The 25665-nt window shown below is 38.4% G+C and overlaps 1 protein-coding gene across 3 annotated transcripts in view; it reads left to right on the top strand.

The window, feature by feature from the left end:
- The window catches only part of USP25 (ubiquitin specific peptidase 25), a 97414-nt gene that overhangs the window by 41389 nt on the left and 30360 nt on the right, over positions 1-25665 (top strand). For all 3 annotated transcript variants that reach the window (XM_074144349.1, XM_074144358.1, XM_074144366.1), the window contains exons 6-11: positions 11775-11861; positions 17238-17375; positions 18268-18344; positions 19729-19802; positions 21280-21428; positions 25217-25344. In XM_074144349.1, the coding sequence (XP_074000450.1) occupies positions 11775-11861; positions 17238-17375; positions 18268-18344; positions 19729-19802; positions 21280-21428; positions 25217-25344 (653 nt within the window). The remainder of the gene's footprint in view (positions 1-11774; positions 11862-17237; positions 17376-18267; positions 18345-19728; positions 19803-21279; positions 21429-25216; positions 25345-25665) is intronic.

Consider the following 25665-nt stretch of genomic DNA (forward strand, 5'->3'; position numbering starts at 1 on the left):
TAGATCAGGAAAGCTGGCAGCATCTTCTAATTGCAAGAAAAGTCCATTCTGCTGTTCCAGGGAACTCATGGCCAAGCTCCAGTGTGAGCAGACAGTGTGCAGGATCTGGAAGCAGAGATGGGCTACTGAGGAGAAGTTTGGAAATGTTGCCCAGGTATGAGGAATGGTGTTATGAAAGTAACCCAGAGTCGATGCCTCAAGGGATGTCTAGGGTAACAAGAAGAGGTTTTGATGTTCTCTAGTCATAAAAGGCTGAGCAAAGTTCTGTTGCTGAATAGAGCAGGTGATTTAGTGACAGCAGGCTTAAATAAAGCAGAGGTACTCAGTGCCTTGCTTTGCCTGAGCCTTCACTGATGAGGTCTCCCAGACATCTGTGCTTAGTTGAGAGAGAGGAACTCTGAGCAGTTGTTAAGGATTCAGAGATTACTCAAGGAAGCTTCACCCATTAAAGTCCATCAGACCCATTGAGCTGCATCCAGTGGTGCTAAGAGAATGGGGAAAGCCTTAGCAAGACCACTCTCTGTCGTCTTTGAAAGGTCATGGAGGTTTCTGATTAACTGTAGATAGGCCAAAAAGTCAACCTGGGAAGTTATGGAATAGTTTGCATTAGCTGACCATTGAGAAAATGGAGTCAGGCTTTTCACAGCAGTGCACATTGGGAGGATGAGAGGCAATGGGAGTAAGTTTAAGATAAGAGATTCAGCCTGGATATAAAAAGCGTTTTTCCCCATGAGGAGAGGCAGGCAGTGGAGGAGGTTGCCCAGAAAGGCTGTGCAGGCTCTGTCAAACCTTGAAGGCTTTTAAGATGTGCCTGGAAATAGCCCTGAGCAGCCTGCTCTGATAGTGCAGGTGACCTCCTGCTTGAGCAGGACGTTAGACAAGAAGCTTTCATCAGTCCCTTCTGAACTCCACTACCCTATGATTCTACAGTGAAGTTAACTGTTTCATTCTGTCTTCCTTTCTTATTTTATTCTGCTTTTAACTACTCCATGTGTTGAACTGATACTTTCATGGATGGTATTTATTACATAGTCACTATTACATAGTCACTCAGTTTCTTCTGTCAGTTCATCTTTGCTAGCCCCCTTTTTTTTTTTATTACATGTTATATCTCTGTACTGAGCAAACTTGGTCATCTTGCCACATGCTCTTTTTTCTAGATCGCTTCTGAATATTGCTTTCCAGCACAGACTTTATGAATTTGCAGCAACCTACCTTCAGGCTGGAGCAAATGGTTTGCTTCTCTGTCCTCTTTCTTTTTCATTGCCTCTTTGTCTGTGCCTGGACCCTTCCATCTTACCTCATTGCTACTTAGTTAAAAGCTTTTGTTGAATGACTTTGGAAATTACTCTGAAATCTCAGTAAACTACATAAACTGGATTGCTGTTATCCACAATCTTTTTACTTGTTGATGTTGAGTGGTGTGTTTTGTTTTTTTTTTTTTCCAGTTTGTAGTGGTGCTTTTTTCTTTTATGCGAAGGATTTCTTTACCTGCAGGTAATACTTGGGTAACATTGAAGCTAGTGAAATGGAAAAACTTCTTGATTTACTGTACCACCTTCCTTCCCACTAAAAGTGTTAATGTTCTTAGACCTCTTTCAGCATCTAGTAATCTGTCAGATGTCTGAATTTTCTATTTTCCTGAGATCTTTTGAAGTTTCCCTGGTTCATCTCTGCTCCTTTCCTTATTCCTTTGTATGCATAGCTCTTTTTCCAATAGCAGAAACCCTGTCTTGGTGCTAATATATAGAAACATTTTGTTTCCACAGAGCTCTTTGTGGAGCTAATATGACTTGGTGTTTTACCTTCTCTGTGTAATCAGATTTTACATTCCATAGCAGTCCCAAATCTCAAGGTGACTGATTTTATGTATATATGTATCTCTGTAAAAGAAATATCTACACATAGGAAACTGCAAATATTTAAATGAATGTTTCCAAGGAAACTGGAATTTTAATTCATTAACCACAGAGGTAAGAACAGAGGCTAGGGAATGTAAAAACCTATGCTAGACCTATGATCTCATGTTATTTATACCCAATGTGCAACTTTATACCTTGAAAATGGATTATAAAGAGGGCTAGCTAGTTCTTATGGTCATCACCCATATTATGTGAAAACCTGTGGCATTTGCAATTATAATGGTTTGACCCTAAAAGGTAGTTAAGCTTCTGTATTTAGGTCTATAGAATTTAATTCAAGCAAACCATTGAAAGGTTTATAACTTCAGTTGGTTGAAAATTTAGGTTATTAATATTGTCTGCCAGCCAGGAAGACTTATGTTTCAAACGACCGTTCCAGGAAATTTAATGCATGTTAATTTAGAGCATTAGCTAATACTATATTTATTTGTCCACAGGACAGATTGACTCCTTGGGTTGCATTGACTATGTGGAAGTATTTTCAAGCTTTCTTTAGGAGTCTTTTGAAACTTGACACATCACATAGGTCAACAATATCTAAATGTTAACTACTGTCAGTCACAATGACATATTGTGTAATATAATCTAAAACTAAATTGCAAAGAAACAAAAATCTTTTTCTTTCTATTTAAGGGGTGCTTGTTAAGGGGGGGAAAAAAGCTTTTGACATTTTGACAGTTTCCTTATGCAATATATGTTGTTTTTTATAGCCACCAATTAGCTGACTTATGACAAACTGTTGATAGCTGTATTTGACTATTTGCATTAAGAGCATGAAATTCCTTAAGACATGTTTGCAGTGAGTGACAGCAAAACTTAACAAGATTCAAACATAGCTAGAAACACTGCTTTTAAATCTGTTTTTATTTGTGTGTTAGAGAAATATGCACATGTGGAAGTCATCCCCTTTTGTAGGGTAGGAGGGGAGTCTCTCTTCAGATGGCTCCAAATCGTAGTTTTGCTTTTAAGTTACATTCAGCATCATTAGAATGAACGGTAATATTTTTTCTACAGTGTAACTTTTAAAAATCTGTCCTGCTCTGGAAGACTTTTGACTTGATAATAACTTGAATATAAAACTGAGTCCTCAAGAAAATAAACCAAAACTGTATTGAAGCATACTTGCTTCTTTCTTAGCTGCCAAGAAATGAATCTCAGTCCCTCGATTTTTCCCACCTCCTCTTGAACCTGTAATAAACCTACCTTTTTGACAGTAGTTCACCCATATATGCTTTTGCTACTATTTAGATAGATTAACTTTTACAGAAGGATCCCTAAATCTTGAGGTGTTAGAATATTTCTGGAAGGTTGTTTGTGTGGATTTTTTTGTTGTGTTTTTTTTTTTTTTTTAATTCTCATTATTGTAACTGCATATGCCTGCTCTTGAAATAGAACTTAAGATATCAAGTTCTTTAAAGAAACAAAACACAAATATACCACTACGTATTGTTACTTCGTTTTTTGCAGTAGATTTCGGTGGCTCCCTTGTAAAAAGGTAATCGTTATTCTCCTTGGTTTTCAGAGTTTGTAGTCTGAAAATGTCTTACAAATAATACATTTATTGAGCCTGTGAAGCAGCTTCTTTGTGTCATGTTGAGAACAAGTTAAGTGTTTGCAGGATGTAGGACGCAGAAGGCAGATAACTCACAGGACACAGATGCATTGTTGCAGTCATGTCTGTAGGCTTGCTTGCCTCTGCAAGTTCTCTCCCAGGTCTTTTGCTTTAAGACATTGCACAAGACTAACTTTATCTTTTGGGGTTCCACATAGGGTTTCAGTCACGTGTGAGAAATAGTGCCCTGCCCTGGCAGTACTTGCCCCTTGAAAAAGGTATTGTGGGAGATACTTGGTAGTTGGTTGTTTAGTGAATGTCATCCACATAGTGTGGTAAGACAAATTCCTGATGGAAGGAAGAAAGAGTCTGGGGAATCACATGAAAATTACACTGTAAATGCTGTTCTATTTCCCTTCCTTCCCAGTCCCATACCTAAAGTACTAGGTGCAGTGTTTTTCTGAGTCTCATGAGTTCCCAAGGGCCTGCCTGGAGTGTAACTGCTCCCTTTACCAAATGAGTTATCCCAACAGGACAGCTGAGGTTTGGCATCTCCACGCTCTTCTCTGGGAGTCTGTCAGAGTATGGTTAGTCTTTCAAAAATGAGACACTTTGTTTTGTTTCTTCCCCAAAACTACATAGCTTGCAGAACAAAGAATTAACAAGCTACCATCTTACAAGCATAAACCTCAATGGCTGCTCTTTAACTTTTATTTTCAGGGTCCCTAACACAACTTCTGGCATTTTACTCTGTTGCATTGTGTTTAGGAGTAGCCTTCTTGCTTTCCTGATGTCAACATATTTGGGGTTAGGATCTCATTCGATCCTAAGCTTTTAGTTCTGGGAAAAAGCAAGCCAGCTTGATGGGTGAGAAACAAGCAAGTATTTTCTTCCCAGTTGGTGGCTTGGCTATTGTTCTTACCATCTTTGAAGCAGCCTACCACAAGTATCTAACTTTTGCATTGTTTTATTTTTCTTATTTGTCATGTTGAATGGAAGGGATTATGATTGATGATGTGGCAGTGCACTAATACCAGAAAGCCTAATATTATATAGTAAGAGTTGCATAAATATATATATATATATTCACACACACACATTGTACGTGACTTCCTTGCTTCCCTGGGCATGCAGTGGAAGCTTGCATGCTGAAGAACATTCAGTGCTCAATCCCCGTTTGAGTTAATGGTCATTGATGGAGTATTTTCTTTCCACTGTTTTCTCTGTGGAACCACCTGGGGCAGGGTAGTGTGTGGGAATAGGATATAAACTGTTCTGTTGAGTTTCATGGACAGAGGAATAGTGATGTTAGAAGTATAGTTTCTTGCTTTCCCTCCCTCCGACACTCCCTCTGTTCCTGTGTAAAGATTGTCATGTCATTTCCACGTTGAGTCATCCTATGACATTTGCCGACAGGAAATTACTTTTCCTGCTTTTTGCTCTTTGTGGTCTCCAGTTCCCTTGGGTTGCTTGTGTGATTTTTTTCAAACTCTAACCTTATATTCAGTGGTATATAATATTGTGAAATTTCTGTAGTGAAGGGTTGGAAAGTGTTAACGGATGATGGCTTTAGCTTTGACTCATAAATAGTTAACTTAATTAAAATAAAGGGTGCAGAGTAAGTGTTGGGTTGTGATCCTGTGTGCAGTTCCTAGGTTTAGAAGGGCATAAATCCATTGCGGTGTTTAAGTGTGGTGTTTAAAGTTATACCACAAACTTATTTCATGTTGTTGTACATTTAGGCAAGAAGTTGAAAACTGTAACCATGTAAGGAAATGTTAGCTGTTATTTTATGTCCTAACAATTTTCTTGCTTTGAACATGTAAGAGGAGTGGTTGAATGGCATTTTTTAGTATGTGCCAAGACACAAGTATAAAGTGAATTCTTCTGGACACATCTCATATCATACTTATCTGTCTTCTGAATTGCAGTAATGTTCTGAGTTTGTTGCTATAAACAAGTAAATGTTCTCTAAATGCAGGCTGGTAATACCATGGTGAGCTGTTTGTTTAAAATGTTGACTTAGCCTAAGTCTGGTAGAGGTCTTAAGTTAGTTTGACTTTCTAGGTCAAACAGTATGAAAGCTGTTTTCCATCTCCTTCCATATTACACCTCAGCCTTTTGGAAAAGCAAAACATGACAGCTTAAAAGTGCATTTTATACCTTGGTTTTCAGCAGTTTGGAATGCTGATTGGTTGACTGTTTATAAATAAAAATGTCCATTTTGAGATACTTTCCAAAGCTTTTAAGATCAAGGATTGAATCTCTCTGTGACTTTGAAAACGCTGAATCTTTTATGACTGCTACCACTGTGCATGTGGGATTGTTCTGCTGAAGTTCAGCCATGAGGTAGCGTCATATCTGTCTGTAGGAGTTTTGTTTCAGAGAAGGAGAGAGGAAAAAACTCCTCTTCCTATGCTTCCACAACAAAGTTTGAACAGGAGAACCTGCTCAAGGCTCTCTTCTGAAGCCATTTTCCTCTCTTCCCTTCCCTCTTCCTTTCATGCAATTTTCTAAAGAATACAAGGATTTTCAGGAAGGCTTTTGATTGAGCCACGTTCTCAAAGAAGCAGTGTCAGAAATATGTTTAGGGCAACTTCCTCATTTTCTTAAGGTTTTTTTCTTTAAAAGGAAGAAGACAATACACAGGGCTATGTGCTTAGGAGAAAATACTTTTAAAATTCTCTATAGTCTTGTTACATTAATTATTTTCTATGTTGTAAGTTAGATGTGTTTAAACTTCACATGCAAATAACTGTGTCAGTTTTCTTTCAGTTTAAGCTTTTATAGGAAGAATTCTTGTTGTATTACACTTGCTGACTTTTACTGCAATGTGATGTATGTATAGACTCAAATATAGACCGGATGTCCACATGTAATGCCTGTCGTTAGTCTCTGTTCTGAAAACAGAATTTACACGCACAAGTGGAACAGGAGACAGCCCCAGTGTGAGTTATAAGGAGGTGCTGGGTGGAAAGGAACTTACTGCAGAAGCAGAGCAGACAGTGCAGCGACAACAGTCGGTCACTTCATGAATTTTTGCTGTGAGAAAAGTAGATTCGAGTTTATGAACCAAAAGGTAAAATAGCAAAATACAGCAATTAATACAAAAAGTGGGGAAGGCCTTAAAGTGGAGGGAGAAGGGATTCTCCTAAATTAGTGGTATAGAGTCCAAAAGACTTGAAAGTTGGAGAGAAGTGGCCTGAGTGGCCAGTGAAGTAGCTTATGTTTTTGCAATATGGAGCTTTGGTGGACGCTAATATTCAATCTGAGGTGTGCAGGAGTGTTAAGTCACTAATAAGCCTAAGTGCACTCTTTAGGAATATTTTTATTTTGAACCCTTAGCACTTCAAATATTGATAATTAGTAAATATAAAGTTCTTAACGTTATTGAAGGAACATATGGTAGTGTGTGCAGATGGGAGCACACATTCCATAGCATTCTGCATTTTCTTCGATCTAGATCATTGGCATAAATTAAAGGCTATTATGGCTGATCTACACCGCTAAAACTAGCTCTGTATACAGTAAACCACCAAAATTGTTTATAAAGTGAAGTGAGAACATAAGTTTAATTTGTCATGTTGGCGGAGGCAAACTATTCCAAGTAATATATTTAATGATGTAGGCAAAGCTCTATTTCTGCTTTTTATTTTTAGAACAATAATAATGTACTCATTTTTTAAGATTGCTCTCTGCTTGCTATACAAAATGAAGGTAGATATGGTCTCTGCTTTGCAGCTTTAAAATCTGAATAAATGTAAAATTGGAAGTGCAAAAAAGGCCCCAGATGACTAAATGAGGCAAATGGGTGTTGCAAGGTGTTAATGCATATATAAGCTTGCACCTTACACAAGATGATTTAGCAAAATGCCAGTACCTGAAGCAATTCATTTACAAGCTCTGCAGGAATACATACTTTTCTTTCCTCTTGCGGAAGAGTTGTTTTTCAAGCTGTACTAACAAAATATATTTACGTTTTGGTTAGTAGTCAAATTAAGTCCTTCCTAAATTTTTTTTTTTTTGCCAAAATTCAAGTTAGTCTTTGTATTTTTCTCCTCTTAAGTCTCATGCCTTGGCACTAATTTGTACAAATTCCTAGCCAGTATTTGCTGCTGACAAATAGGTGGTGTTATGCACACCTACGCTAGTTGTGGCATTCTTGCCTGTGGTTAATCCCCTTCACTTTGGTAAAAGTGAGCCTACAGACTGGCCTGCCACAAGAATGGAAGTTGCACAGCTTTTCTTGCACTGCTCTAAGAGAAACCTGAATGATGACAGCATTTCACAATATGCTGATGGCATTCCACCTGTCTGCCAATAGTTATGTCCTGTTTTGTTTGCTAAGCTTCATTAGTAACCATGATTTTCTTTTTTTCATTTTTCTTATCACGTTAGGAGCAGTTTGGGTTTTCTGCAGCTATTACAGCACTGGTCAAATGTATTCATTCTACTTAAGCATCCTAGGTGATTTTCTGCCAAATGAGAATATTTTTGGCATCTTGCTGACTGGTTTAGAATTAGTAGCCTGAACTGCTTTAATATTAGTTTCACAGATTAATTTGAAAGTCCTTTCTTCCAAGCTTGATCTTTACAAATTGAATGGTAAGATGGCTGTGTTCACAGTGTTATGAAATTAGGGTTTTCATGTAAACTTGTATAAAGGTGATCAATATTAAAAAATTCCCCAGTTTTTGTGCAAAATTTTTGCCTTTTCTTCTCAGCAGTGGAAACAACTGCAAAATTTCTAGTCAAAGAAGACAAAAGGTTTTCATATATCTATTAGTGAAACAGCTGTTTTTAGTGTCCTGTGCTTACAGAACTTGGAAGAATCCATCAGAGAATGCCTGTCTAGAGCTCTGTGCAGCAGCTTGATAGGTCATCTTTTATCTAGACACAGAAGTACTGTTTTACTACTCTCCAAGTTTTGTTATGTCAGTAAATTTACTATTTTAGGACTTTGCTGGTGGCTTTTAATGCTCTGTGTTGTATGCCAAGCTTTTATGCGTTTAATATGCTGACTCATTTATATTCTTGCAGTATTAATGCAGCATCACAGTTCTTGAATGCTAAGAATTAATCCTTTGCTCAGGCAACCTAAATTCTGCCAAGGTCCTTATATTTGATAATCCTAGACACTAAGGGGCAGAAAAGGGATAAGTAGGGTGTTTTAGGTAAAACCAAGGCAGCTTATATTCTGAAATTGCGTTTGGGCTCTATATAGTGTGGGAAGACATTTGTCAGAAAATTGAATGTTTTTAATATCTTGTAGTCTTGAACCTACAGCTCTACCTAGCTCTCTCTGGTATGACAGAAAATACATCTATATCATCACCACCTATAGCAGGGGAAAGTCACGGTATGTCTGTTGTCATTCAGCACAGTTAGTTTGCCCTAAACTGACACTGGATTTCTGTTGGTTTTGTTTGTTCTCAATTTCTTTTAATCTTTTGTTCAGCCCCCAAACTGATCTAATAGGAGGCAAGTATTCTGAAAACCTTATGATAATTTGAGTTGATATAATTTAGCCTTAGCTTGGTCAATTTTCCAGGTGACAGCTTTTAAATAGGTTTAAATACACTGGAAAAAAACCCCACCTTTTAGAACATTTTTCTTGCATCTGTTTTGTATCATTTACATTGATAAATTTTAAACGTGTTTGATCAAGGCCAGTAGATATGAAGTATCCACCTTTTAGATCCAGCCTGTTTTCTTGCACTGGGGCTCCTGATAACCTTTCTGTAGCTGAAGCCAAGTGGGTGAGAGATGAAGTGCTGCCCCATGCAATGTGTTTGGAAGGCCAGTGCTTTGGCCTGGGGCCAGCGGGTGGCACTCGGGCCAGCGACGATCTCTGCTATGTTTCTATCAGTGGCCGCAGAGGAAGAGCTGCTGCTCCGTGGCATTGCCTGCCCTGGATGTAGAAAGCCTAGTCAACAGCTCAGCAAATTGGGAATTGTTTTGCCTAGCCCCTTTCTGAAGCACTGGGGTGGGTGGCTAGGGGAGCCCTCTGCTGCAGTGAGGGCTTAGGTGAGCTCGTTTAGATCTCCTTACCTTGGGAAGAACTGTAGGTTCCTCCTTGAGGTACTTTGGGCACAAAAATTGGTTGGTCTCAGGCACACTTATTGTATACTTGTTTACACTTACACTGGGAAATGATCTTCTTTTTTTTTTTTTTTTTATGAGGATAAAACTTTCCTGAAGCTGATTTAGCTCAGTATAGAAGAGTTACAACATGATCCTGTCCTGTTAGCATCATGGCGTTGATGGTAGATTAATCATGAGTGTTCTGCTGCATCTCAGTACAACAGTGCACAATGGAAGCTGTTTTGGAGAGTTTAACTAAATATCTTACATAAGAAATTCTGAGTAGAACAAAACCGAAGAAGAAAAGAGCATATGAAACAATCCTTTTAATTATTTTCAGCAGCTTGCAGAAATAGGTTTGTTCAGCTTAGTAAAGCATGGAGTTACATGTGCACAGTTTAAAGCTCTGGATTAAAGAAGTACAGCTTTTGTGAAAAACTTGTGGATTGAATGCCAGGCAAAAATTCTAAACTTTAGTACAGTTTTCTGTACTTAATTTGTGTGTGTGTGTATTATGAAATTGGCCAGCTCAGCTGCTTGGCTCTTTGATGGCACTTGGATTAGTCATGGAGAGAAGTCAGTCTTTGGACACTATTTCAGCAGCTGGTTTATTTTGTATGTAAGACATCGCTATGTTTTGCTTGATGGAGAGCCTGCCAGTGGAATGCTGTTACATCATGAAGCATAACTTCAATTAGTATTAACTTCTAGAATGACACTTGAATTAAATATTAACATTTTCTATGCTTTAAGTAAACAAAGGACTGTGCTTTAGTCTCTCATCTCTGCAAGGATGGATAAAAGGTGAACCTGTATTTTGAACAGCAAAACAAGGCGGGGGGAGCTTGACTACTTAATTTTCTGCGTTGATTTAGTAAGATCAGCAAGGTCTCTTTGGGTTAGTGTTTTTGAATTTTTTATTATTTTTATTTTTTAATCTAAAAATGTTAGGAAAGACAACTCTAGCCATTTCATTTTGCTAGAGATGCTGTGTACTCTGGGGTATAGGAAGAGGTTAGACTTAGTACAGGCTCTTTCACAAGGAGAGTCAGGAATGCAGCAACTTTTCACAAACTCATCTTTTTTTCCTTCAGACATGTTCTAAATTATTAGAATAAATGCAGTGCCTCTTCCCAATTTGTTTCACTTCCTTGGCACTGTAGGGTTGAAATCCTATTAAACCACTGTGGTCTGTGAATTAAATCTTTACCTGTGAGGGAGAAGTTGCGGGATCAAAGTCTGTTGCTGGGGTAGGCATTCTCTGCCTTTCCAAAATAAATAGCAATATGTGATCAAGGAAAAAAAAGTTGTTAATTATAGACTGTAAACCTGAAGGGGTTGACTAGGAGGGCAAATCTTTCCTGTGCTTCTCTGATGAACATGTTTAAAATACTTTAGACCTCTTCTGCTACCCTTTCTTCATCAAAATGCTAGTCTGCGGTACTGAGGTGAGCTTTAACTGAAGTGCTTTCTGCCTGTACGCAGCAGTTACGCAAGGGCTGAGGACTTCAGTTGTCAGCTACTGCTTTGGACTTTTTTTTTTTTCTTTCTTGCAAGTCATCTTGTTCTTGTACTCTTGGCTTCAGGCTGTGTTACACTGTGGGCTTCTTTGTGAGTGTGCCTGTAGACACCTGTTACCATGTCTTATTGTCCATAGGAGTGTTATCAGTTACTTATCTGCAAAGACATATAACCCACTGTCCTTACTCTAATATACAGAATTCAGTTTCTGTAATAATGGGAGGAGTGGACAGAATGCAAAAAGTATGGATAACTGAAAGGGGATTTAAGTTGCGTATACAAATATGTACTTCTTTGCAATGAGGAGGTAGATGATGGAGGGGCTACAAGATGAATTTTACATGGCTAAATAGGCTTTAATTTTGATTTAAAAACTGACAGTTTACACTGACAGTTACACAGTTAATTTTTTATGGTAAAAAGTTGTTCACCTATTATCTAAAATTATTGTTCCATTTATGTGATTAACTGTAAACAAGTTCTTTTGATTATGCTGTTTTCTCGGCAAAAATTGTGTTCCATTGAAAATATGCTTAGCAAAGTTAAGTGAAATAATACAGCTTCTGAAATGAAACTTTAGCGTCTCATATGTTTGACATTTCATTTAGTTCACTAAGGTACTTTTGGAAGAATTTTGTATTCTTTACAGAACTGCTTAAATGTTTTTTTTAATATTTTTTTTTTTTCCTTTTCAGTCATTATTTAACCTGCTGGAGTTTCGGAGACTAGTTTTGAATTTCAATCCTCCTGCAAATGCTCAAGATTTGCCCCGAAACCAAAAGGTAAAATTAGAAGCTAACTTCCCCTAGTGGCTGCTAAGGGTATTTCTCCCTTGTCATTGAACTTCGCACTGTTCTCTAGCTCAATTAGCACGGATTTTATAGGTGCCAATTAACATTTTTCTGAGCTTCCTCTTACGGATCTTACATAAAATACATTATCTTCACAGTAGAGTACGAGGCAGGGAGTTGAGAGAGGCAGAGTTTGCGCGCCGTACTCCTGCTTAGACCAGATTCAGTGGCAGGGCTTCGCTGATACAGCTGTGGCAGCGCTGCCGCTGGTGGCTGAGCATTTCTGATGTGAATGGAGCTTACGTTAACAAATGTATTTTATTCTAGACCCCTCACGCTGTGCAGCTATGGGCATGCTTTTTGGTTGCCTGCATGTTTTTGATCTATGTAGCTTTACCAGCAGCATTGTTGGTGTTGGCCTGGCCACTTCATTGGTGTTTTTTTTTTTTTTTAGGGTTGTTAATTACTTATAGCTCATGATCTGAGATTAAGCTTTGGGTTATTAACTTGTCTCTTCTGGCTTTCTTATGAAGTGATTGTCATAAGTTTTCCCATGTTTATTCTGGTACTCGTATGGGATTGGGGAGCAGGGGCCTTGGCTCCAGTTTCTTGTGACCTCAGACTAGTGAGGGGAAATGGTCATGGACTGAGGGACAAAACAGACCAATTTTTCTTCCTTCATGGATGCATTCTGAGGAGAGATACATGGGAGTATCTTGGTTTCTGTTAGAAACTAGAAAGGAGGAAATGAGAAGAGGAAGTGGCTGTATGAAGCATGAAGGCACTTGATGCCCTGATTTTTAGCAATGGCTTACAGAACAGTGAATTTTTGCATATCTAGAGTTAGACTATTGTCTTTGCCCCTTTCTTTTGGATTTTAAAAAGGGAGTGTGGTGTTGGCCTGATCTTAGCTGTTTGGCACTTCAGGCTTGACTGGAATGTTCGCTAGCAAAAGAAAGAGCTGTAATTTAAAAGGCAAAAGAAAACAGACATAGAGAAGATACTGTTCATTTTCTAAACCTCAGGGTATGTTCTGTAAAAGAAGTTGCATGTTCAGTCAGAACTGTGTAATTTCTTCCCTGACCCCCACACCCTAACCCTGTTCAAAGAGCAAGTTGTCACTTATTGGGTTTTTTGGGTGATGATTATTTTTTATAATTAGGAAAAAATGTTTGCATTAGGTCATGAGATGGTGTGCAAACACAACATGGGTAATATTGGGAACATATCACAAGAGGGTGAAGGTACAGTGTATTTTAGTAAGAAAGATAGCATAAATTCATGCTTTACCAAAGAGTTGTACTGAAATATTTATTTCTTGCATTTTAGATTGAATTTCTGCCTGGTATTTCATTATTTGTCTCATAACTTGTTTTAGTAACACCATCCAGTACTTGGAGTTCTTTACCTTTGTTTTTCAGGGTGTAAAAAGCAGTTGGCATCTAAGAAGTGGTATGAAGTAGATTAAAAACAAGCTGTTTTTGAAAAATGTCTTGCCCGAGCATTGATACTAGCAGCCAAATGCCTTTAGTAATTCTAAAGTGCTATTTCTTAGAAATACTGACCATGACAGACAATGTTAAGGCTGTGTGAAATGGTGTGACACCAGGCAAGTATATGGATTTCTGCAGAAACCTTGCTTTCTGCAAGCTTGCTAGTAGTCTCTGGCAGTAGTTTGTATCCTCTCCTTTGTTAACTTTAAATTCCGGAAAGAAATAACATTATTAATTGATGTACTCATCTTTCCTATCTACAGCTGAAAAAGGATTGTCTTCGTGTTGAAATATGTTATGGGGAGAATTTAGGAAAAGAGATCGCTTCACTAGTTAGAACTTAGTCAGATAGAAGAAATAAGCATGCACGCCTCCAAATATGGTGCTTTTATTTCTTTGTAAGGTGAAGGCAAGTAGAGGCAAATTGACCTAAAGCTCTAATATTAACTTACCAGTTGACAAAAGCCCTGGAATTTACTTCCATTTGCTTACTTTTGTTAAAAAACTATCTGAACTTAGTTTTGTTTTGGTTTTTATTTTTAACCTATTTTAAGTACCATATGTGACCGACATTACCTAGATTCAAATTTCCTTGCTAATAAGACCAAGTTTCAATAATTCCAGATTTTCTAGACTTTGGTTTACATCCTATTGTACTTTTAGTTGGTGGAAAGTAGAGTTTAATGCTAGGGTCATGACAATCTCTTGATTTTAGAATTGAAGCATGTGGTTGCACTTCGGGGAATATTGCATAGTGGAGTGCTTTTGTTCTTTCCTATCAATATATTGAAACCAAATGCTATTAATAATTTGCAATGCAAAATTGTTAATCTAGAAATTATGGGTATGAATTTTGACTTGAAAAAAAACCCAAACCAAATAACTTCATCCTGTTTGCCCCAGCTAATTGGACTTTGTTTTTCTGGATTTTAAACTTGGGCATACATTTAAAATCTCCAATCTGTTTTTGTTCTTTTTCATTGGAAATTAATTTTTCTTCCTTGGTGTGTTCCTCAGCTTTTTCTGTAGAACAGATACCGTTCTCTGTAGCTACTTGAGCCTCTTCACTCTTCCAGTTCTCTTACTGTCATATGAACAGACCTTTTTTGCTGTATGCAGTGAGGCCAGCTAAATATTTGGCCTCAATGATATCTCCAGGAAACGTTTTATTATCAGAGGAAGTGTGTTACTGTGCTACAGGTTAGCACATCCTTCCCTCTGTTTCAACGTTATCGTTAGGCCAGTGTCCTGGCATGCTCTGACAATAATAAATGTTTGCTATGTATTAAACATGTAGAATGCTTTAGAAGCATTTCTTAACCATAAGTCATTCCAAAATCAGTGTATTAAGAAATTATTTATGAAGGCAGGATAGGTGATAAAATAGAGAATGTTTTAGATCATGGACTTTCCATACAGCTTTTATTTTAAAATTTATTTTAATCTTTTTTGGTGTTGCACCTACAGTATGCTTTGTAATTGAGAGCTGTATGCTCTCAGTTAATTCTTTTGTTTTAATATGCAAGTCCTTTGTGGAACTGTATACCTTGTCTTGGGGACTAGCTCACATCCTTTTGGAGATTATAGGCTTTGTTTAGTCAGAATCACTGTTTGCTGTGGTAATGCCAACATAATCTGGTCAAGGATCATGACTAATGCATATGAAATCAAGCTTTCTCAAAAAAACAACAAGGATTTTTCTAGTTTTAGAGAACTTTCATAGGCTTTACAGAGATATTTGTTCTGAATAATCCTACTGACATCAGTAGCCAGTTGTTCAACCTAAAGCTACAAGTATGCTTAAAACTCAGTCAAATTAGTGTAAATTTGGATAAGTAATGCAACTACAGGAAGGACATTGAAGTGCTGAAGTGCGTCCAGAGGAGAGCCACCAAGCTGGTGAGGGGTCTAGAGAACAAGTCGTATGAGGAGAGGCTGAGGGAACTGGGCATGTTTAGTTTGGAGAAGAGGAGGCTGAGGGGGGACCTCATTGCCCTCTACAACTACCTCTACACAAGGAGGGTGTAGAGAGGTGGGTGTTGGCCTCTTCTCCCAAGGGAATAATGACAGGACCAGAGGAAATGGTCTGAAGTTGCGGCAGGGGAGGTTTAGATTAGATATTAGGAAGAAGTACTTTACTGAGAGAGTGGTCAGGCACTGGAACAGCCTGCCCAGGGAGGTGGTGGAGTCGCCATCCCTGGAGGTATTTAAGAAATGTGTAGACATGGTGCTTCAGGGCATGCCCTAGTGGCCGAGATTGTTAGGTTGTGTCTGTGGGTGGGGTGTGGTTGTGGGTGTTTGTTTTGTTTTGGTTTTGGTGTTTGGTGTTCTGGGATTTTTTGGGGGTGTTTTTTTGTTGGTTGGTTGGGTTTTTTTGTTTGTTTTTTGTTGGTTGGACTCAATGATCTCAAAGGTCCCATCCAACCAAAAATGTTCTGTGATTCTGTAATACTCACTGCTGATGTACTTCAGATTTAACAAAAGGAAGGTTGTGATCTAGAGTATTCTGTGGTCAATTATCTACATGATGCATATGAATTATCACTAGTATTCTGTATCTAAAGCTTAGAATTCTATTAATTTTTAATAGATTACTTTATGAAAATAGTATGAAAAAAATCACTTTCACAATTTGTTTCCCTGTTTTGTTGTTATAAAGTGCTTTAAATATGTAAATGGGAGATTGATTTTTATTGTTAAAATATGATCATTTAATGCTGAATTAGGATGTCACTTGATGAAGTCTTCAGCCTTTTCTGTGAACAATGTTTATAGCTGGCAGGTGTTCTGCGAGGTGGGCTAGAAGAGCAAGTAAAACTTGGGTATTTAAGTGACTAGAAGTATTTTTTTAGGTGTTATGCAGAACATGTTCCAATTCACCACACACAGTTTTTAAAGCTGAAATAAAACAGACTTTATGTACAACAAGCTTTATGCATACTGGATTGACACAGGAGTGACTAGCCAAGTCTGCTGTTTGATGAGCACGTGAAACAGTATGTCATCAAGTAATTCGAGTTTGACCAGCATCTGACATCTGTGCTGCCTTTGAATGATACTTTGTTCTAAATACAAGTGGATATTAGGTGGCGTTTAATTTTACAAGTATTTGTCAACTATCTACTCAGGAGTATGAGTGATATCCAATCTCCACAGCATTTGTAACCTATGGTATGACAGATTTGTGTTTCAGTTACCTTGCTTTTCATTATACAGGCAGAAAGTATTTCTTCTGCTTCTCTCCTGGAAAACAGAAAAAGAGCTCCATGTTCCTCATGAATTATACTTTAAAAAAAAAGAAAAATATATACAGGTAGAAAGGAGAGCAGGCTAGTTCTTTTACTTCTGTCAAAAAAAAAATTATTTGCGTACACCTTAGAAATTTACCCTTCGGTAAAAAATAAACTTATAAAGGTACTAGGCGGTGTGTAGGCTCACAAGAAATTCTGCTAGAGGTATAGGGGAATACGAAGTTCAGTAAAATCAATGCATATTGTTGCAGTGTATTACTTAAGCCTTTGTAAGTCTCTGTAAGATGTAACAGCAGGTACATCCAAGATGCAACTCAGCTTGTTCACTTGTCCATTCAGCCCCATTTCAAGTCAAACAGCCACATCTAGATGTGGTTTCAGGGAGCTTTCAGTTTATGAAATGTAATTTTCTTCCCAGAGAACTACATTATTTTGTAAAACTGACAAGTAAAAGGCATGCAACACTGCCTTGGTAGTACTACAAGTAAGCTTATATATTATTATATTGATTAGCTGGATATACGCTTAGTTCATTGGGTAACATTTTCAGTAAAGTGAATTTGTTTGTTTTGTTACCTACCGCTTTGTTAAATGTTTTTTTTTTTATTCTCCTTCAAATACAGGAACATAGGAATCTGCCTTTTATGCGTGAATTGAGGTACCTGTTTGCACTTCTAGTTGGTTCGAAAAGAAAATATGTTGACCCATCAAGAGCAGTTGAAATCCTTAAAGATGCTTTTAAATCAAATGATTCCCAACAGGTAATTTCTATGTATTTTTATGCAAGCTTATGCATGTTTTCATATGGTCATCTAGCAATAGGAAATACTTAAAAAGGAGAACAACAATTCAAAATATTCACAGAAAATAAACTTTCAATTGTCACGGTCTTCAAGCTTTTTCTCTAGTATTGTGTGATCTCTATCCACTTTTATTAAAAAAATTAAAATAATAATAGTAATAAAATAATTTCAGACAGCATGTTTATTTTATTCAGTGCACTTTCTTCCTGTTACTTTAGAAACTAAGTAATAGTTCCGCATTCTTGCTTTTAGTGTTTAGTTTAGCTTCTCTGTCTGTGGCTTTTGAAAGAGCTTTATTCCTCTGTTCTAACAGTACATCCAGGGCTGGTACAGTCCTAGTATACTATTTGTCTGTGTATATACTGGTTTGGAGGGTCCTAATAATCATATTTCAGGATTCTTGTGTAAATCATAGTTAAGTGTATTTTGCTCTTCTGAGAAACACTGTTTCTTCAGATGCTTTATTTTTCCCACATGAGGTTATGTGGCTAAGGTGTTTAATTACAGCAGCATGCTGAATTTAGTGCTTGATGAAAGTAATATTAGTCACCACTCGTTAGATACCAAAGGGTTTGAACAATGGGATTCATAAGATGCCTTTGGACTAGCATGGTGTGGAAGCTGAATCCAAGTAATAAGGATCACAGGACAGTGTAATGGCTGAGGAACACCAGAGCCTTAGTGTGCTCTAAGAGCCTCCCATAAAAAAACCAATTATGGCATAGTCGTAGACATAGTGTGATTTTGGAGCTCTTGTGGGGGGGAATACTGCTATACTGATCTTGTAAGGTGACACTTCATCGTGGTGTTACATATGTGAATGTATACTGATCATTTTGTTTTCCAACAGCAAGATGTTAGTGAATTTACACACAAATTATTAGATTGGCTAGAAGATGCCTTCCAAATTAAAGCTGAAGAAGAGAGGTAAGATTTTTTTTGGTTTTTTTTCTAGCTCTGTATCCGACTTGGTTGGATCTCTTTCCAGAATCTGGATTTTTGGTTGTTTGGTTTGCCTTTTCTCATCAAAATATACTCAATATACTTCAATATACTTCTCAGAAGTAAATGCTCATTGTTTGGGGTGCATTAAAAAGAGCATGGCCAGCAGGTCAAGGCAGGTTATCCTCCCCCTCTACTCTGCCCCGGTGAGGCTGCATATGGATTACTGTGTCCAGTTCTCAGCTCCCCTGTTCAAGAAGGACTGGGAACTACTGGATGATGGAGCCGGACTCTTTTCAGTGGTTCCCAGCAATAGGACAAGGGGTAACGGGCACAAGCTGGAACACTGGAAGTTCCATTCAAATATGAGGAAAAACTTCTTTACGGTGACGGTGACAGAGCACTGGAACAGGCTGCCCAGGGAGGTCGTGGAGTCCCCTTCTCTGGAGATTTTCAAGACCCGCCTTGATGCAGTCCTGAGTAATGTGCTCTAGGCAATCCTGCTTTAGCAGGGGAGTTGGACTAGATGATCTCTAGAGGTCCCTTCCAACTCTGACAGTTCCGTGATCCCGTGAGTCCAGCAGAGGGCTACAAAGATGGTCAAGGGAATGGAGCATCTCTCTTATGAGGAAAGGCTGAGAGACCTGGGTCAGTTTAGCCTGGAGAAGAGAATACTGAGAGGGGATCTCATCAATGCTTATAAATATCTAAAGGGTGGGTGTCAAGAGGATGGCGTCAGACTCTTCTCAGTGGTGCCCAGTGACAGGACAAGAGGCAACGGACACAAACTGGAGCAGAGGAAGTTCCATCTCAACATGAGGAAAAACTTCTTTACTTTGAGGGTGGCAGAGCACTGAAACAATCTGCCCAAAGAGGTTGTGGAGTCTCCTTTTCTGGAGACATTCAAAACCCACCTGGATGCGTTCCTGTCCAACATGCTCTTGGCAAGGGGGGTTGGGCTAGATGATCCTTGAGGGTCCCTTTCAACTCCTACAATTCTGTGATTGTATAAGTGAACATCTGTGAACTGTCTTTTGAATACAAAATTGTTTCTAGAATGTTGCAGGAAATAGTTTTTACAAAGGTTTTGTACTGCTTCACATTTGTTTTAACTGCTCACGAATTGAATCTGATTTACATAAATTTTCCTAGAATGAAGCACTTCTAACAATTTTCACAATATACTTATCATTGCAAATATGTGAATCATTGCTATTGTCATTAGAGGAAAGTACAAAACTTAATGAACAGTAACTGAGTAAAATAGGCAGCATTTCCATAATGAATTAAGAAAATTCTGCTCATGGTTTTATAAAAGTTCGTAGCTTTGTGTTTGATTTTTTTGCACTAACTGAACTTCCTGTTTCAGGGATGGAGAGAAACCAAAGAACCCAATGGTGGAGTTGTTTTATGGACGATTTCTAGCAGTAGGTGTACTTGAAGGTATGCACCTGAATTTGCTTGGACTTCTGTGTTCGTTTCTGTTCAGTGCTTGTCTAAGTACACAGGTGAATGATGCAGTTGTAGCATTTTAGCTACTTCTACAGGATTACACTTGGAGAACACGCATTCAGTCTGTGGCAAAAGGTTTGTCCTGAGAATATGAGACCGAAGGTAGATGTAGTGAGCTGCAGTGGCCCACAAAGACTGTTTTGATAACTTTTGGGAGCTGAGTGTATGTACTTAAGTGCAGTAGAAGTTAGGGTGAGTTGCTGACCAAGAATGCTTGCAAGAAATTATCAGGGTACTTTAGCCACTCGTATACAGAAGGTAAGTTACTGTATTTCATTGACCCAGTCTTTTGCACTCTCACTGCTTCATTTAAATATAATTTATAATTTCAATTATTGCATTTTATTTTGCACAGTTTCTGGTATGGGTAATGCACCCTCTTAAAAGTACAGTTTGTTGAAAACAATTTAGTAGAAACCTGCTTGGGAGGAGTGTCAGAGAGAGTACTGAGGAGGACCAGATCATAGAACAAGCTTCCCTTTATCTTATCTGCATGTAGTTAGTAGATCTGCAGAATTCCAGCATTCACTATTTCCAGGAGGCCAGCAGTTGTGAAAGTATTTTTTTAATGTTGGTGATTCTGTCCCCCATCCTGAGAGTGAATGACTCCTGAGATGCATTTGAATGGAGCAGCTATAATCTTTCTTTAAAGTGGCTTCTAGGTTGTTCCTCAGCTTGGAGCAGCATATCTAATGATTTGTTGTCAGATTTCAAAACTATTCTGCAGATTCCTTGCTACTAGTGACTTCGTGTTAGGCTACTTTCATCTCTTACATCCTCATCTTAACTGAGAAGATATGTAAAAACCAAACCAATGAAAAGAAACTGATGGGTATAAGATGATTTGTTTACTGCCTTTAGGATGAAATAAATCGAAATTTTAGATTGAAATCACTTGTCACCCTTATTTCTGCTCATGTTTGTGCTTACGTCTTTATACACTGTTATCAAATTATGGTCTTGTTTTTAGGACAGAAATCATGAATGTTCTCTTTTGTGGTTTATTTTACAAAATGTACCCATACAAAGGGCTGTTTCATACCAGCAATTCCACTGACTTTGCTGATACAATGTAGGGTTGTATTACTGAGCTGCTATTTGCAGGAGGAGGACATTGATTTATATGTGTATAATTATTATACATCTGTGGTGCCAAGTAATTTTTAGGTTTGCTTATTAGCAATAGATGCAAAGACAATATAAAAAATGGGCTGAAGAGGAAAATAGAGTAAATTTCAATATTACGTTCAAGCGACTTTGAGTAACTTTCATACATATGATTGAATTCATCAATAAGAAAATGTGGGTATTGTTTAGTAGACTAGATCAGGTGACCTAGGATTGTTAGGTTTTGTAAAAGGTTAATGTTTGTTTCTAAAACCGTAACTGTTTAATTTCTTATGTGAAGGTAAGAAATTTGAAAACACAGAAATGTTTGGCCAATATCCACTTCAGGTTAATGGCTTTAAAGATCTGCATGAGTGCCTAGAAGCTGCAATGATTGAAGGGGAAATTGAATCTCTCCATTCAGAAAACTCTGCAAAGTCTGGTCAGGAGGTGAGTTAAGTGCTCCTGTGGGCTCCTTTAAGGGTGGTGGTGTGGTGCTCTTGATTTTTCATTGGGATTCATGGTTGTTTTTTACGTGACCTGCTGCTGCACAGTTTCTGATGTCTGGCGTAATCGGATTGTTAATTTAGGGAGTGTGTATCTCTTTTGGAGTACCCAGAGAATCATCGTTTTGTATTTTTCATAAGATATGAAGTTCATGCTTACTGAAAGCTGGCACAATTAAGTGCTTACAGTGATTTGGCACAAGCTGGTTCCCACCTGTTGCTGCTATTTGATCTGCGGAGATGTCAGGGGTGTAATGTCCTGTGGTAGCTCTGCCTGACTTGCTGCCCTGTGCCATACTGTAAACAGCAACTGTGAGCTGTGTGTTTGACTATTGCTTCAGAGCGTCGTTGTTGTTGTTCCTCTGTGCCTCTGCCTTGTAATTCCTCAGCATCCTAGCCTTCTTCCCCTTTCCTCTTTTTACTGACGTTTCCCAGCATCCTCCTCTTTGCCCCCTACGGTGGGCAATTCTCCTCCTCTTCGCTCGCGGTGGTGGATAGACAATACTTGCTCTACGAGCTGCTGCTCCTCTCAGGAGAGCTCTTGCTAGAGCAGGAGGCTGCCAAGCGTCAGAGCACGCTGGAAGCACGGGTGGAGGGATTCAGATGGAGCCCCAGTAAGCAGTGGTGTGCTTGTGGTGTCGGGATGAGGTGATGAATGAGATTTCTTGTGCAGAAGTCACAGGTTAGGAAAAAGAGGTAGTTGGACCAACGGTCGTTGTAAAACTAAGGGGGGTATACTCTGAGATGTCCCCTCTTATTCCTGGAATGCATGTATATGCCCAGCATTTTTCTTTGGCAGAGCGCTTCCTAATAATCTGTGGGTTATTGATGTGGAAATATGGGAACCCCACTGCCTGTAGAGGCTGATAGAGGCTGAGCTACTTTCTCTTTACACAATTGTTAATGTTTCACCACAGTTATTCTAAAGATACGAAATCTTAGGATGTTTCTTCTACTTCAGTAAAAAGTTCAAGTATAGTTTCTTCCATGATATCAATCCTTTGCAGTAATGAAACTTTGCTTCCTTTAATCATACCAACATACACACAGGATTTAGTTACTAAGCTTGGTGACACACACTGAAATCCTCCTCCAGTATGAAGTTTTATATCCAATTTTGTGTTATCAACAAAAATTTTGTAGCATCCCTTTTGCAGTCCCTTTTTCTGGACAGCTATTGTCCAGATATTGATCAAGCAAATCTGACATTAAAAAGCATTTTCAAATGTATTTACACATCTTACTAGATGTGTTCTTCTTTCACAGGATGTTTAATTTTTTTTTTTATCCCAGCACTTGTAGAAATGTCTTCTTACAATGGTCATGTTTCCTGAAATATAACTGGAAGAAAAAAAAAAAATCTCATAAATATCTTAGTACAATCCAAAGTTTTATTTCTTTATGCAAGGTGGAATCTTGTATGTACCTACTACGAGGGCACAATTGTTCATCTTATGGACTGAAGGTTGTCTTACAGTTAAAACCTGTGTGCATTCATGCATAAAATGTCGGTTCAGTTATAAATGCTTGACTAGAAATGTCAGAGTTGGGTTTTTTGTTTTGTTTTTGAGTTGTGGTTTTTCAGGGGTTTTTTTAAACCTGTAATGTGAGGAAACTAGACCTGTACATAACTATCTTTCTGTTCCCCATGGAGTGTTAAGCTTTGAGTTCTGTGAAATTGTCAAGGTCTTAATCAGCTTGGCTTCTTAGCGTGTGGAAATGGAAGTGAAATAGTGATGTGACAGATTGACAACAGTGGCAAAAGAAGAAGGGTAACATGCAAAGTCCTAGCGTAGAAAAACATTACTGCATTATGACCAGGGCCAAGTAAATTGTTTGCATTTCCCTGGTGTAATTTATTAATAGTGGTTGCTGCTGTTAGTAGGTATCTTTAAACATAATGCCTCAAAGATGTTAACAGTGCATTGGAAGGTTTGGAAGTACTGAAGGAAGCTGAATTTCTTGTAGTTTTAATGAAGTCTGTCTCTTCCGAACTAAGGCTTGAAGTGGCATTCGTCTGTGCTGGTAGATATCAACGCTTAAAGAGATTAATATTAATATGGTACTCACATGTGTTGGAAGATCCATTTTATCCTGAAAGTAACATCCTAATTCTTTTCCTTGTTCCCATCATTTCCTCTAATGTATTTAGCTTGTTGTTCATTATTTTTATTATTATTATTATGAAAGACTCAGCCAAGGAGTAGCGTGGCAGCAACCAAATTAATGTATGAACAGAAAAAAGAAACATTCCCTGTCCCAAGAAGCTTAAATTCCAATTCAAGAGAAGATGGAAGTCGATGCACATACTTGGAGTTTAAAGTGTGGGGAAAATGATACACCATTTGTCAGTGTCATGGTTGATGAACTTCAGCACATCAGCAGCTTAGTCATCATTAAGTGGTTTGGAGACCTCACAATGCAAGGGTTTCAGAGGAAAGGGTTGTGGTGTGGCTTTGCTGACTTTAGCATTAAAATTTACTGCTGTGTGAAGTGACTGCAAGAGAGAAGTCATGATTATCTCCTGTAAAACTGAAAAAGTGCTTAGTGGAGGCTGATATAGGCAAGAAAAGGGAAGGCATCTCATTTTATGTGTAAACAAATGAGAGGAGCGATGCTGAAGGCAATGAACTAGGAAAATTCAGTGACATCCTGGAAATCTGTTAGTGTGACAAGTCTATGTGCGCTAAGGCTGGGCAAGGGGAGAAGGGAGGAAACATTGCACTGGGGTGTGGAGTGATAAGAATGTAGACCCACATTTTAGCCATGAGCACAGGAAGAAAAGGCTGTCTTGGAGGTATTGTACCTACCATTCAAGATATTAGGCTGGGTAGGAGAACTTGAAGCAAGCCCCGAGTTAAATGCCACGTCTGGGCTATTGGCACTGATGTCAGAAATGTGTGGCAATGGTGTCTGCAGCAATCAGGGAAGCCCGAGTTGATGGTTAGACATCAAAACATTAAATGGATAGACCATGTTTTTTATGTTACAGAGTGGGGACAAAAAGGGAACTCTAATGTTGGAGTTGGATCTGAATTTGTTTTTTAGTTGAGAAATGAAGTACGTGAAGAGATGAGGACTAGGTATAGACCTCTACTGAATACTTAGGGAAAATTGGGATAAGGTAATGATAACATGGCTGGATTAGCAGTGATTAGAAACATGAGCAGAAACTTCAGGAGAGGTTGTTAATATGGAGAAGATTTCAAGAAAAAGTATCAGATTTACAGCGCTGAGAGAGCTTGTCTAACCCAGCCCAGGGTACTCGCTGATCCTGTTTCAGAGAAGGTCATTAGAAACTTTGAGTGATACCAGTCAGGAACTTGAGTCTGAGGGAGCTGACTGGAACAGCACTTGATATAATATAAAAGCTCTTTTCAGTGGCCTTTGGGAGGTAAAGAAGAACAGGAGAGTTGGCAAGGCAGGTAGGTTCAAGCATAAGCCGCTTTTAGTATGAGCGAGACAAATGTGAGGGGAAGGAGCCTTCCTGCCTGCTCTGCTTTAACGCAGGTAGCAATAGATGAGTTGAAAAGCTCTGATGCAGCATGGGTGACAAATGGTCTGTGTTTATTGTGAAAGTGAAAGATGGGAACTTTGGAAAGCTTATGCCGATCCACCCTCTAACACCAGTTTCTCCCATAGCTGTCAGCCTTCAGGTATCATAACATTATTACTAGAGCTCTGCTATTGGAAGGCATTCATTGTGGGGTTTTCTGTTTTTCTTTTGTTCAGCACTGGTTCACTGAGCTTCCTCCTGTCTTAACTTTTGAGCTATCAAGATTTGAGTTTAATCAGGCTTTGGGGAGACCAGAGAAGATACACAACAAATTAGAATTTCCTCCAATTTTGTATCTGGACAGGTACAGTATAATATTATCAACAAAGTTTTAGTATGAATATGAATCAAATCTCATGAGTTTGGTAAAGTTGGTGGTGCATCTTGTACTTGCTTAAATAACAGTAAATTTCTGTTCTAGCTGGGAAAGTTATAATTTTCATGGGTTTCATCTGTTTCAGAAAATACACATAGACAACAACTTAAAACCTGTTGCTACTTTGTGCCAAAACCTGCTTACGCTTCAGTCTTTTTAATTTATTGCTAGGTAGTCGTGTACACAGGCAAAATACTCTGAAAAATCACAGTGGGTCCATTTGGGAAAGAGGGCGAGTAGTTAGATATT

This window comes from Numenius arquata, chromosome 1 (assembly GCF_964106895.1).
Source record: "Numenius arquata chromosome 1, bNumArq3.hap1.1, whole genome shotgun sequence".
Classification (NCBI taxonomy): Eukaryota; Metazoa; Chordata; class Aves; order Charadriiformes; family Scolopacidae; genus Numenius; species Numenius arquata.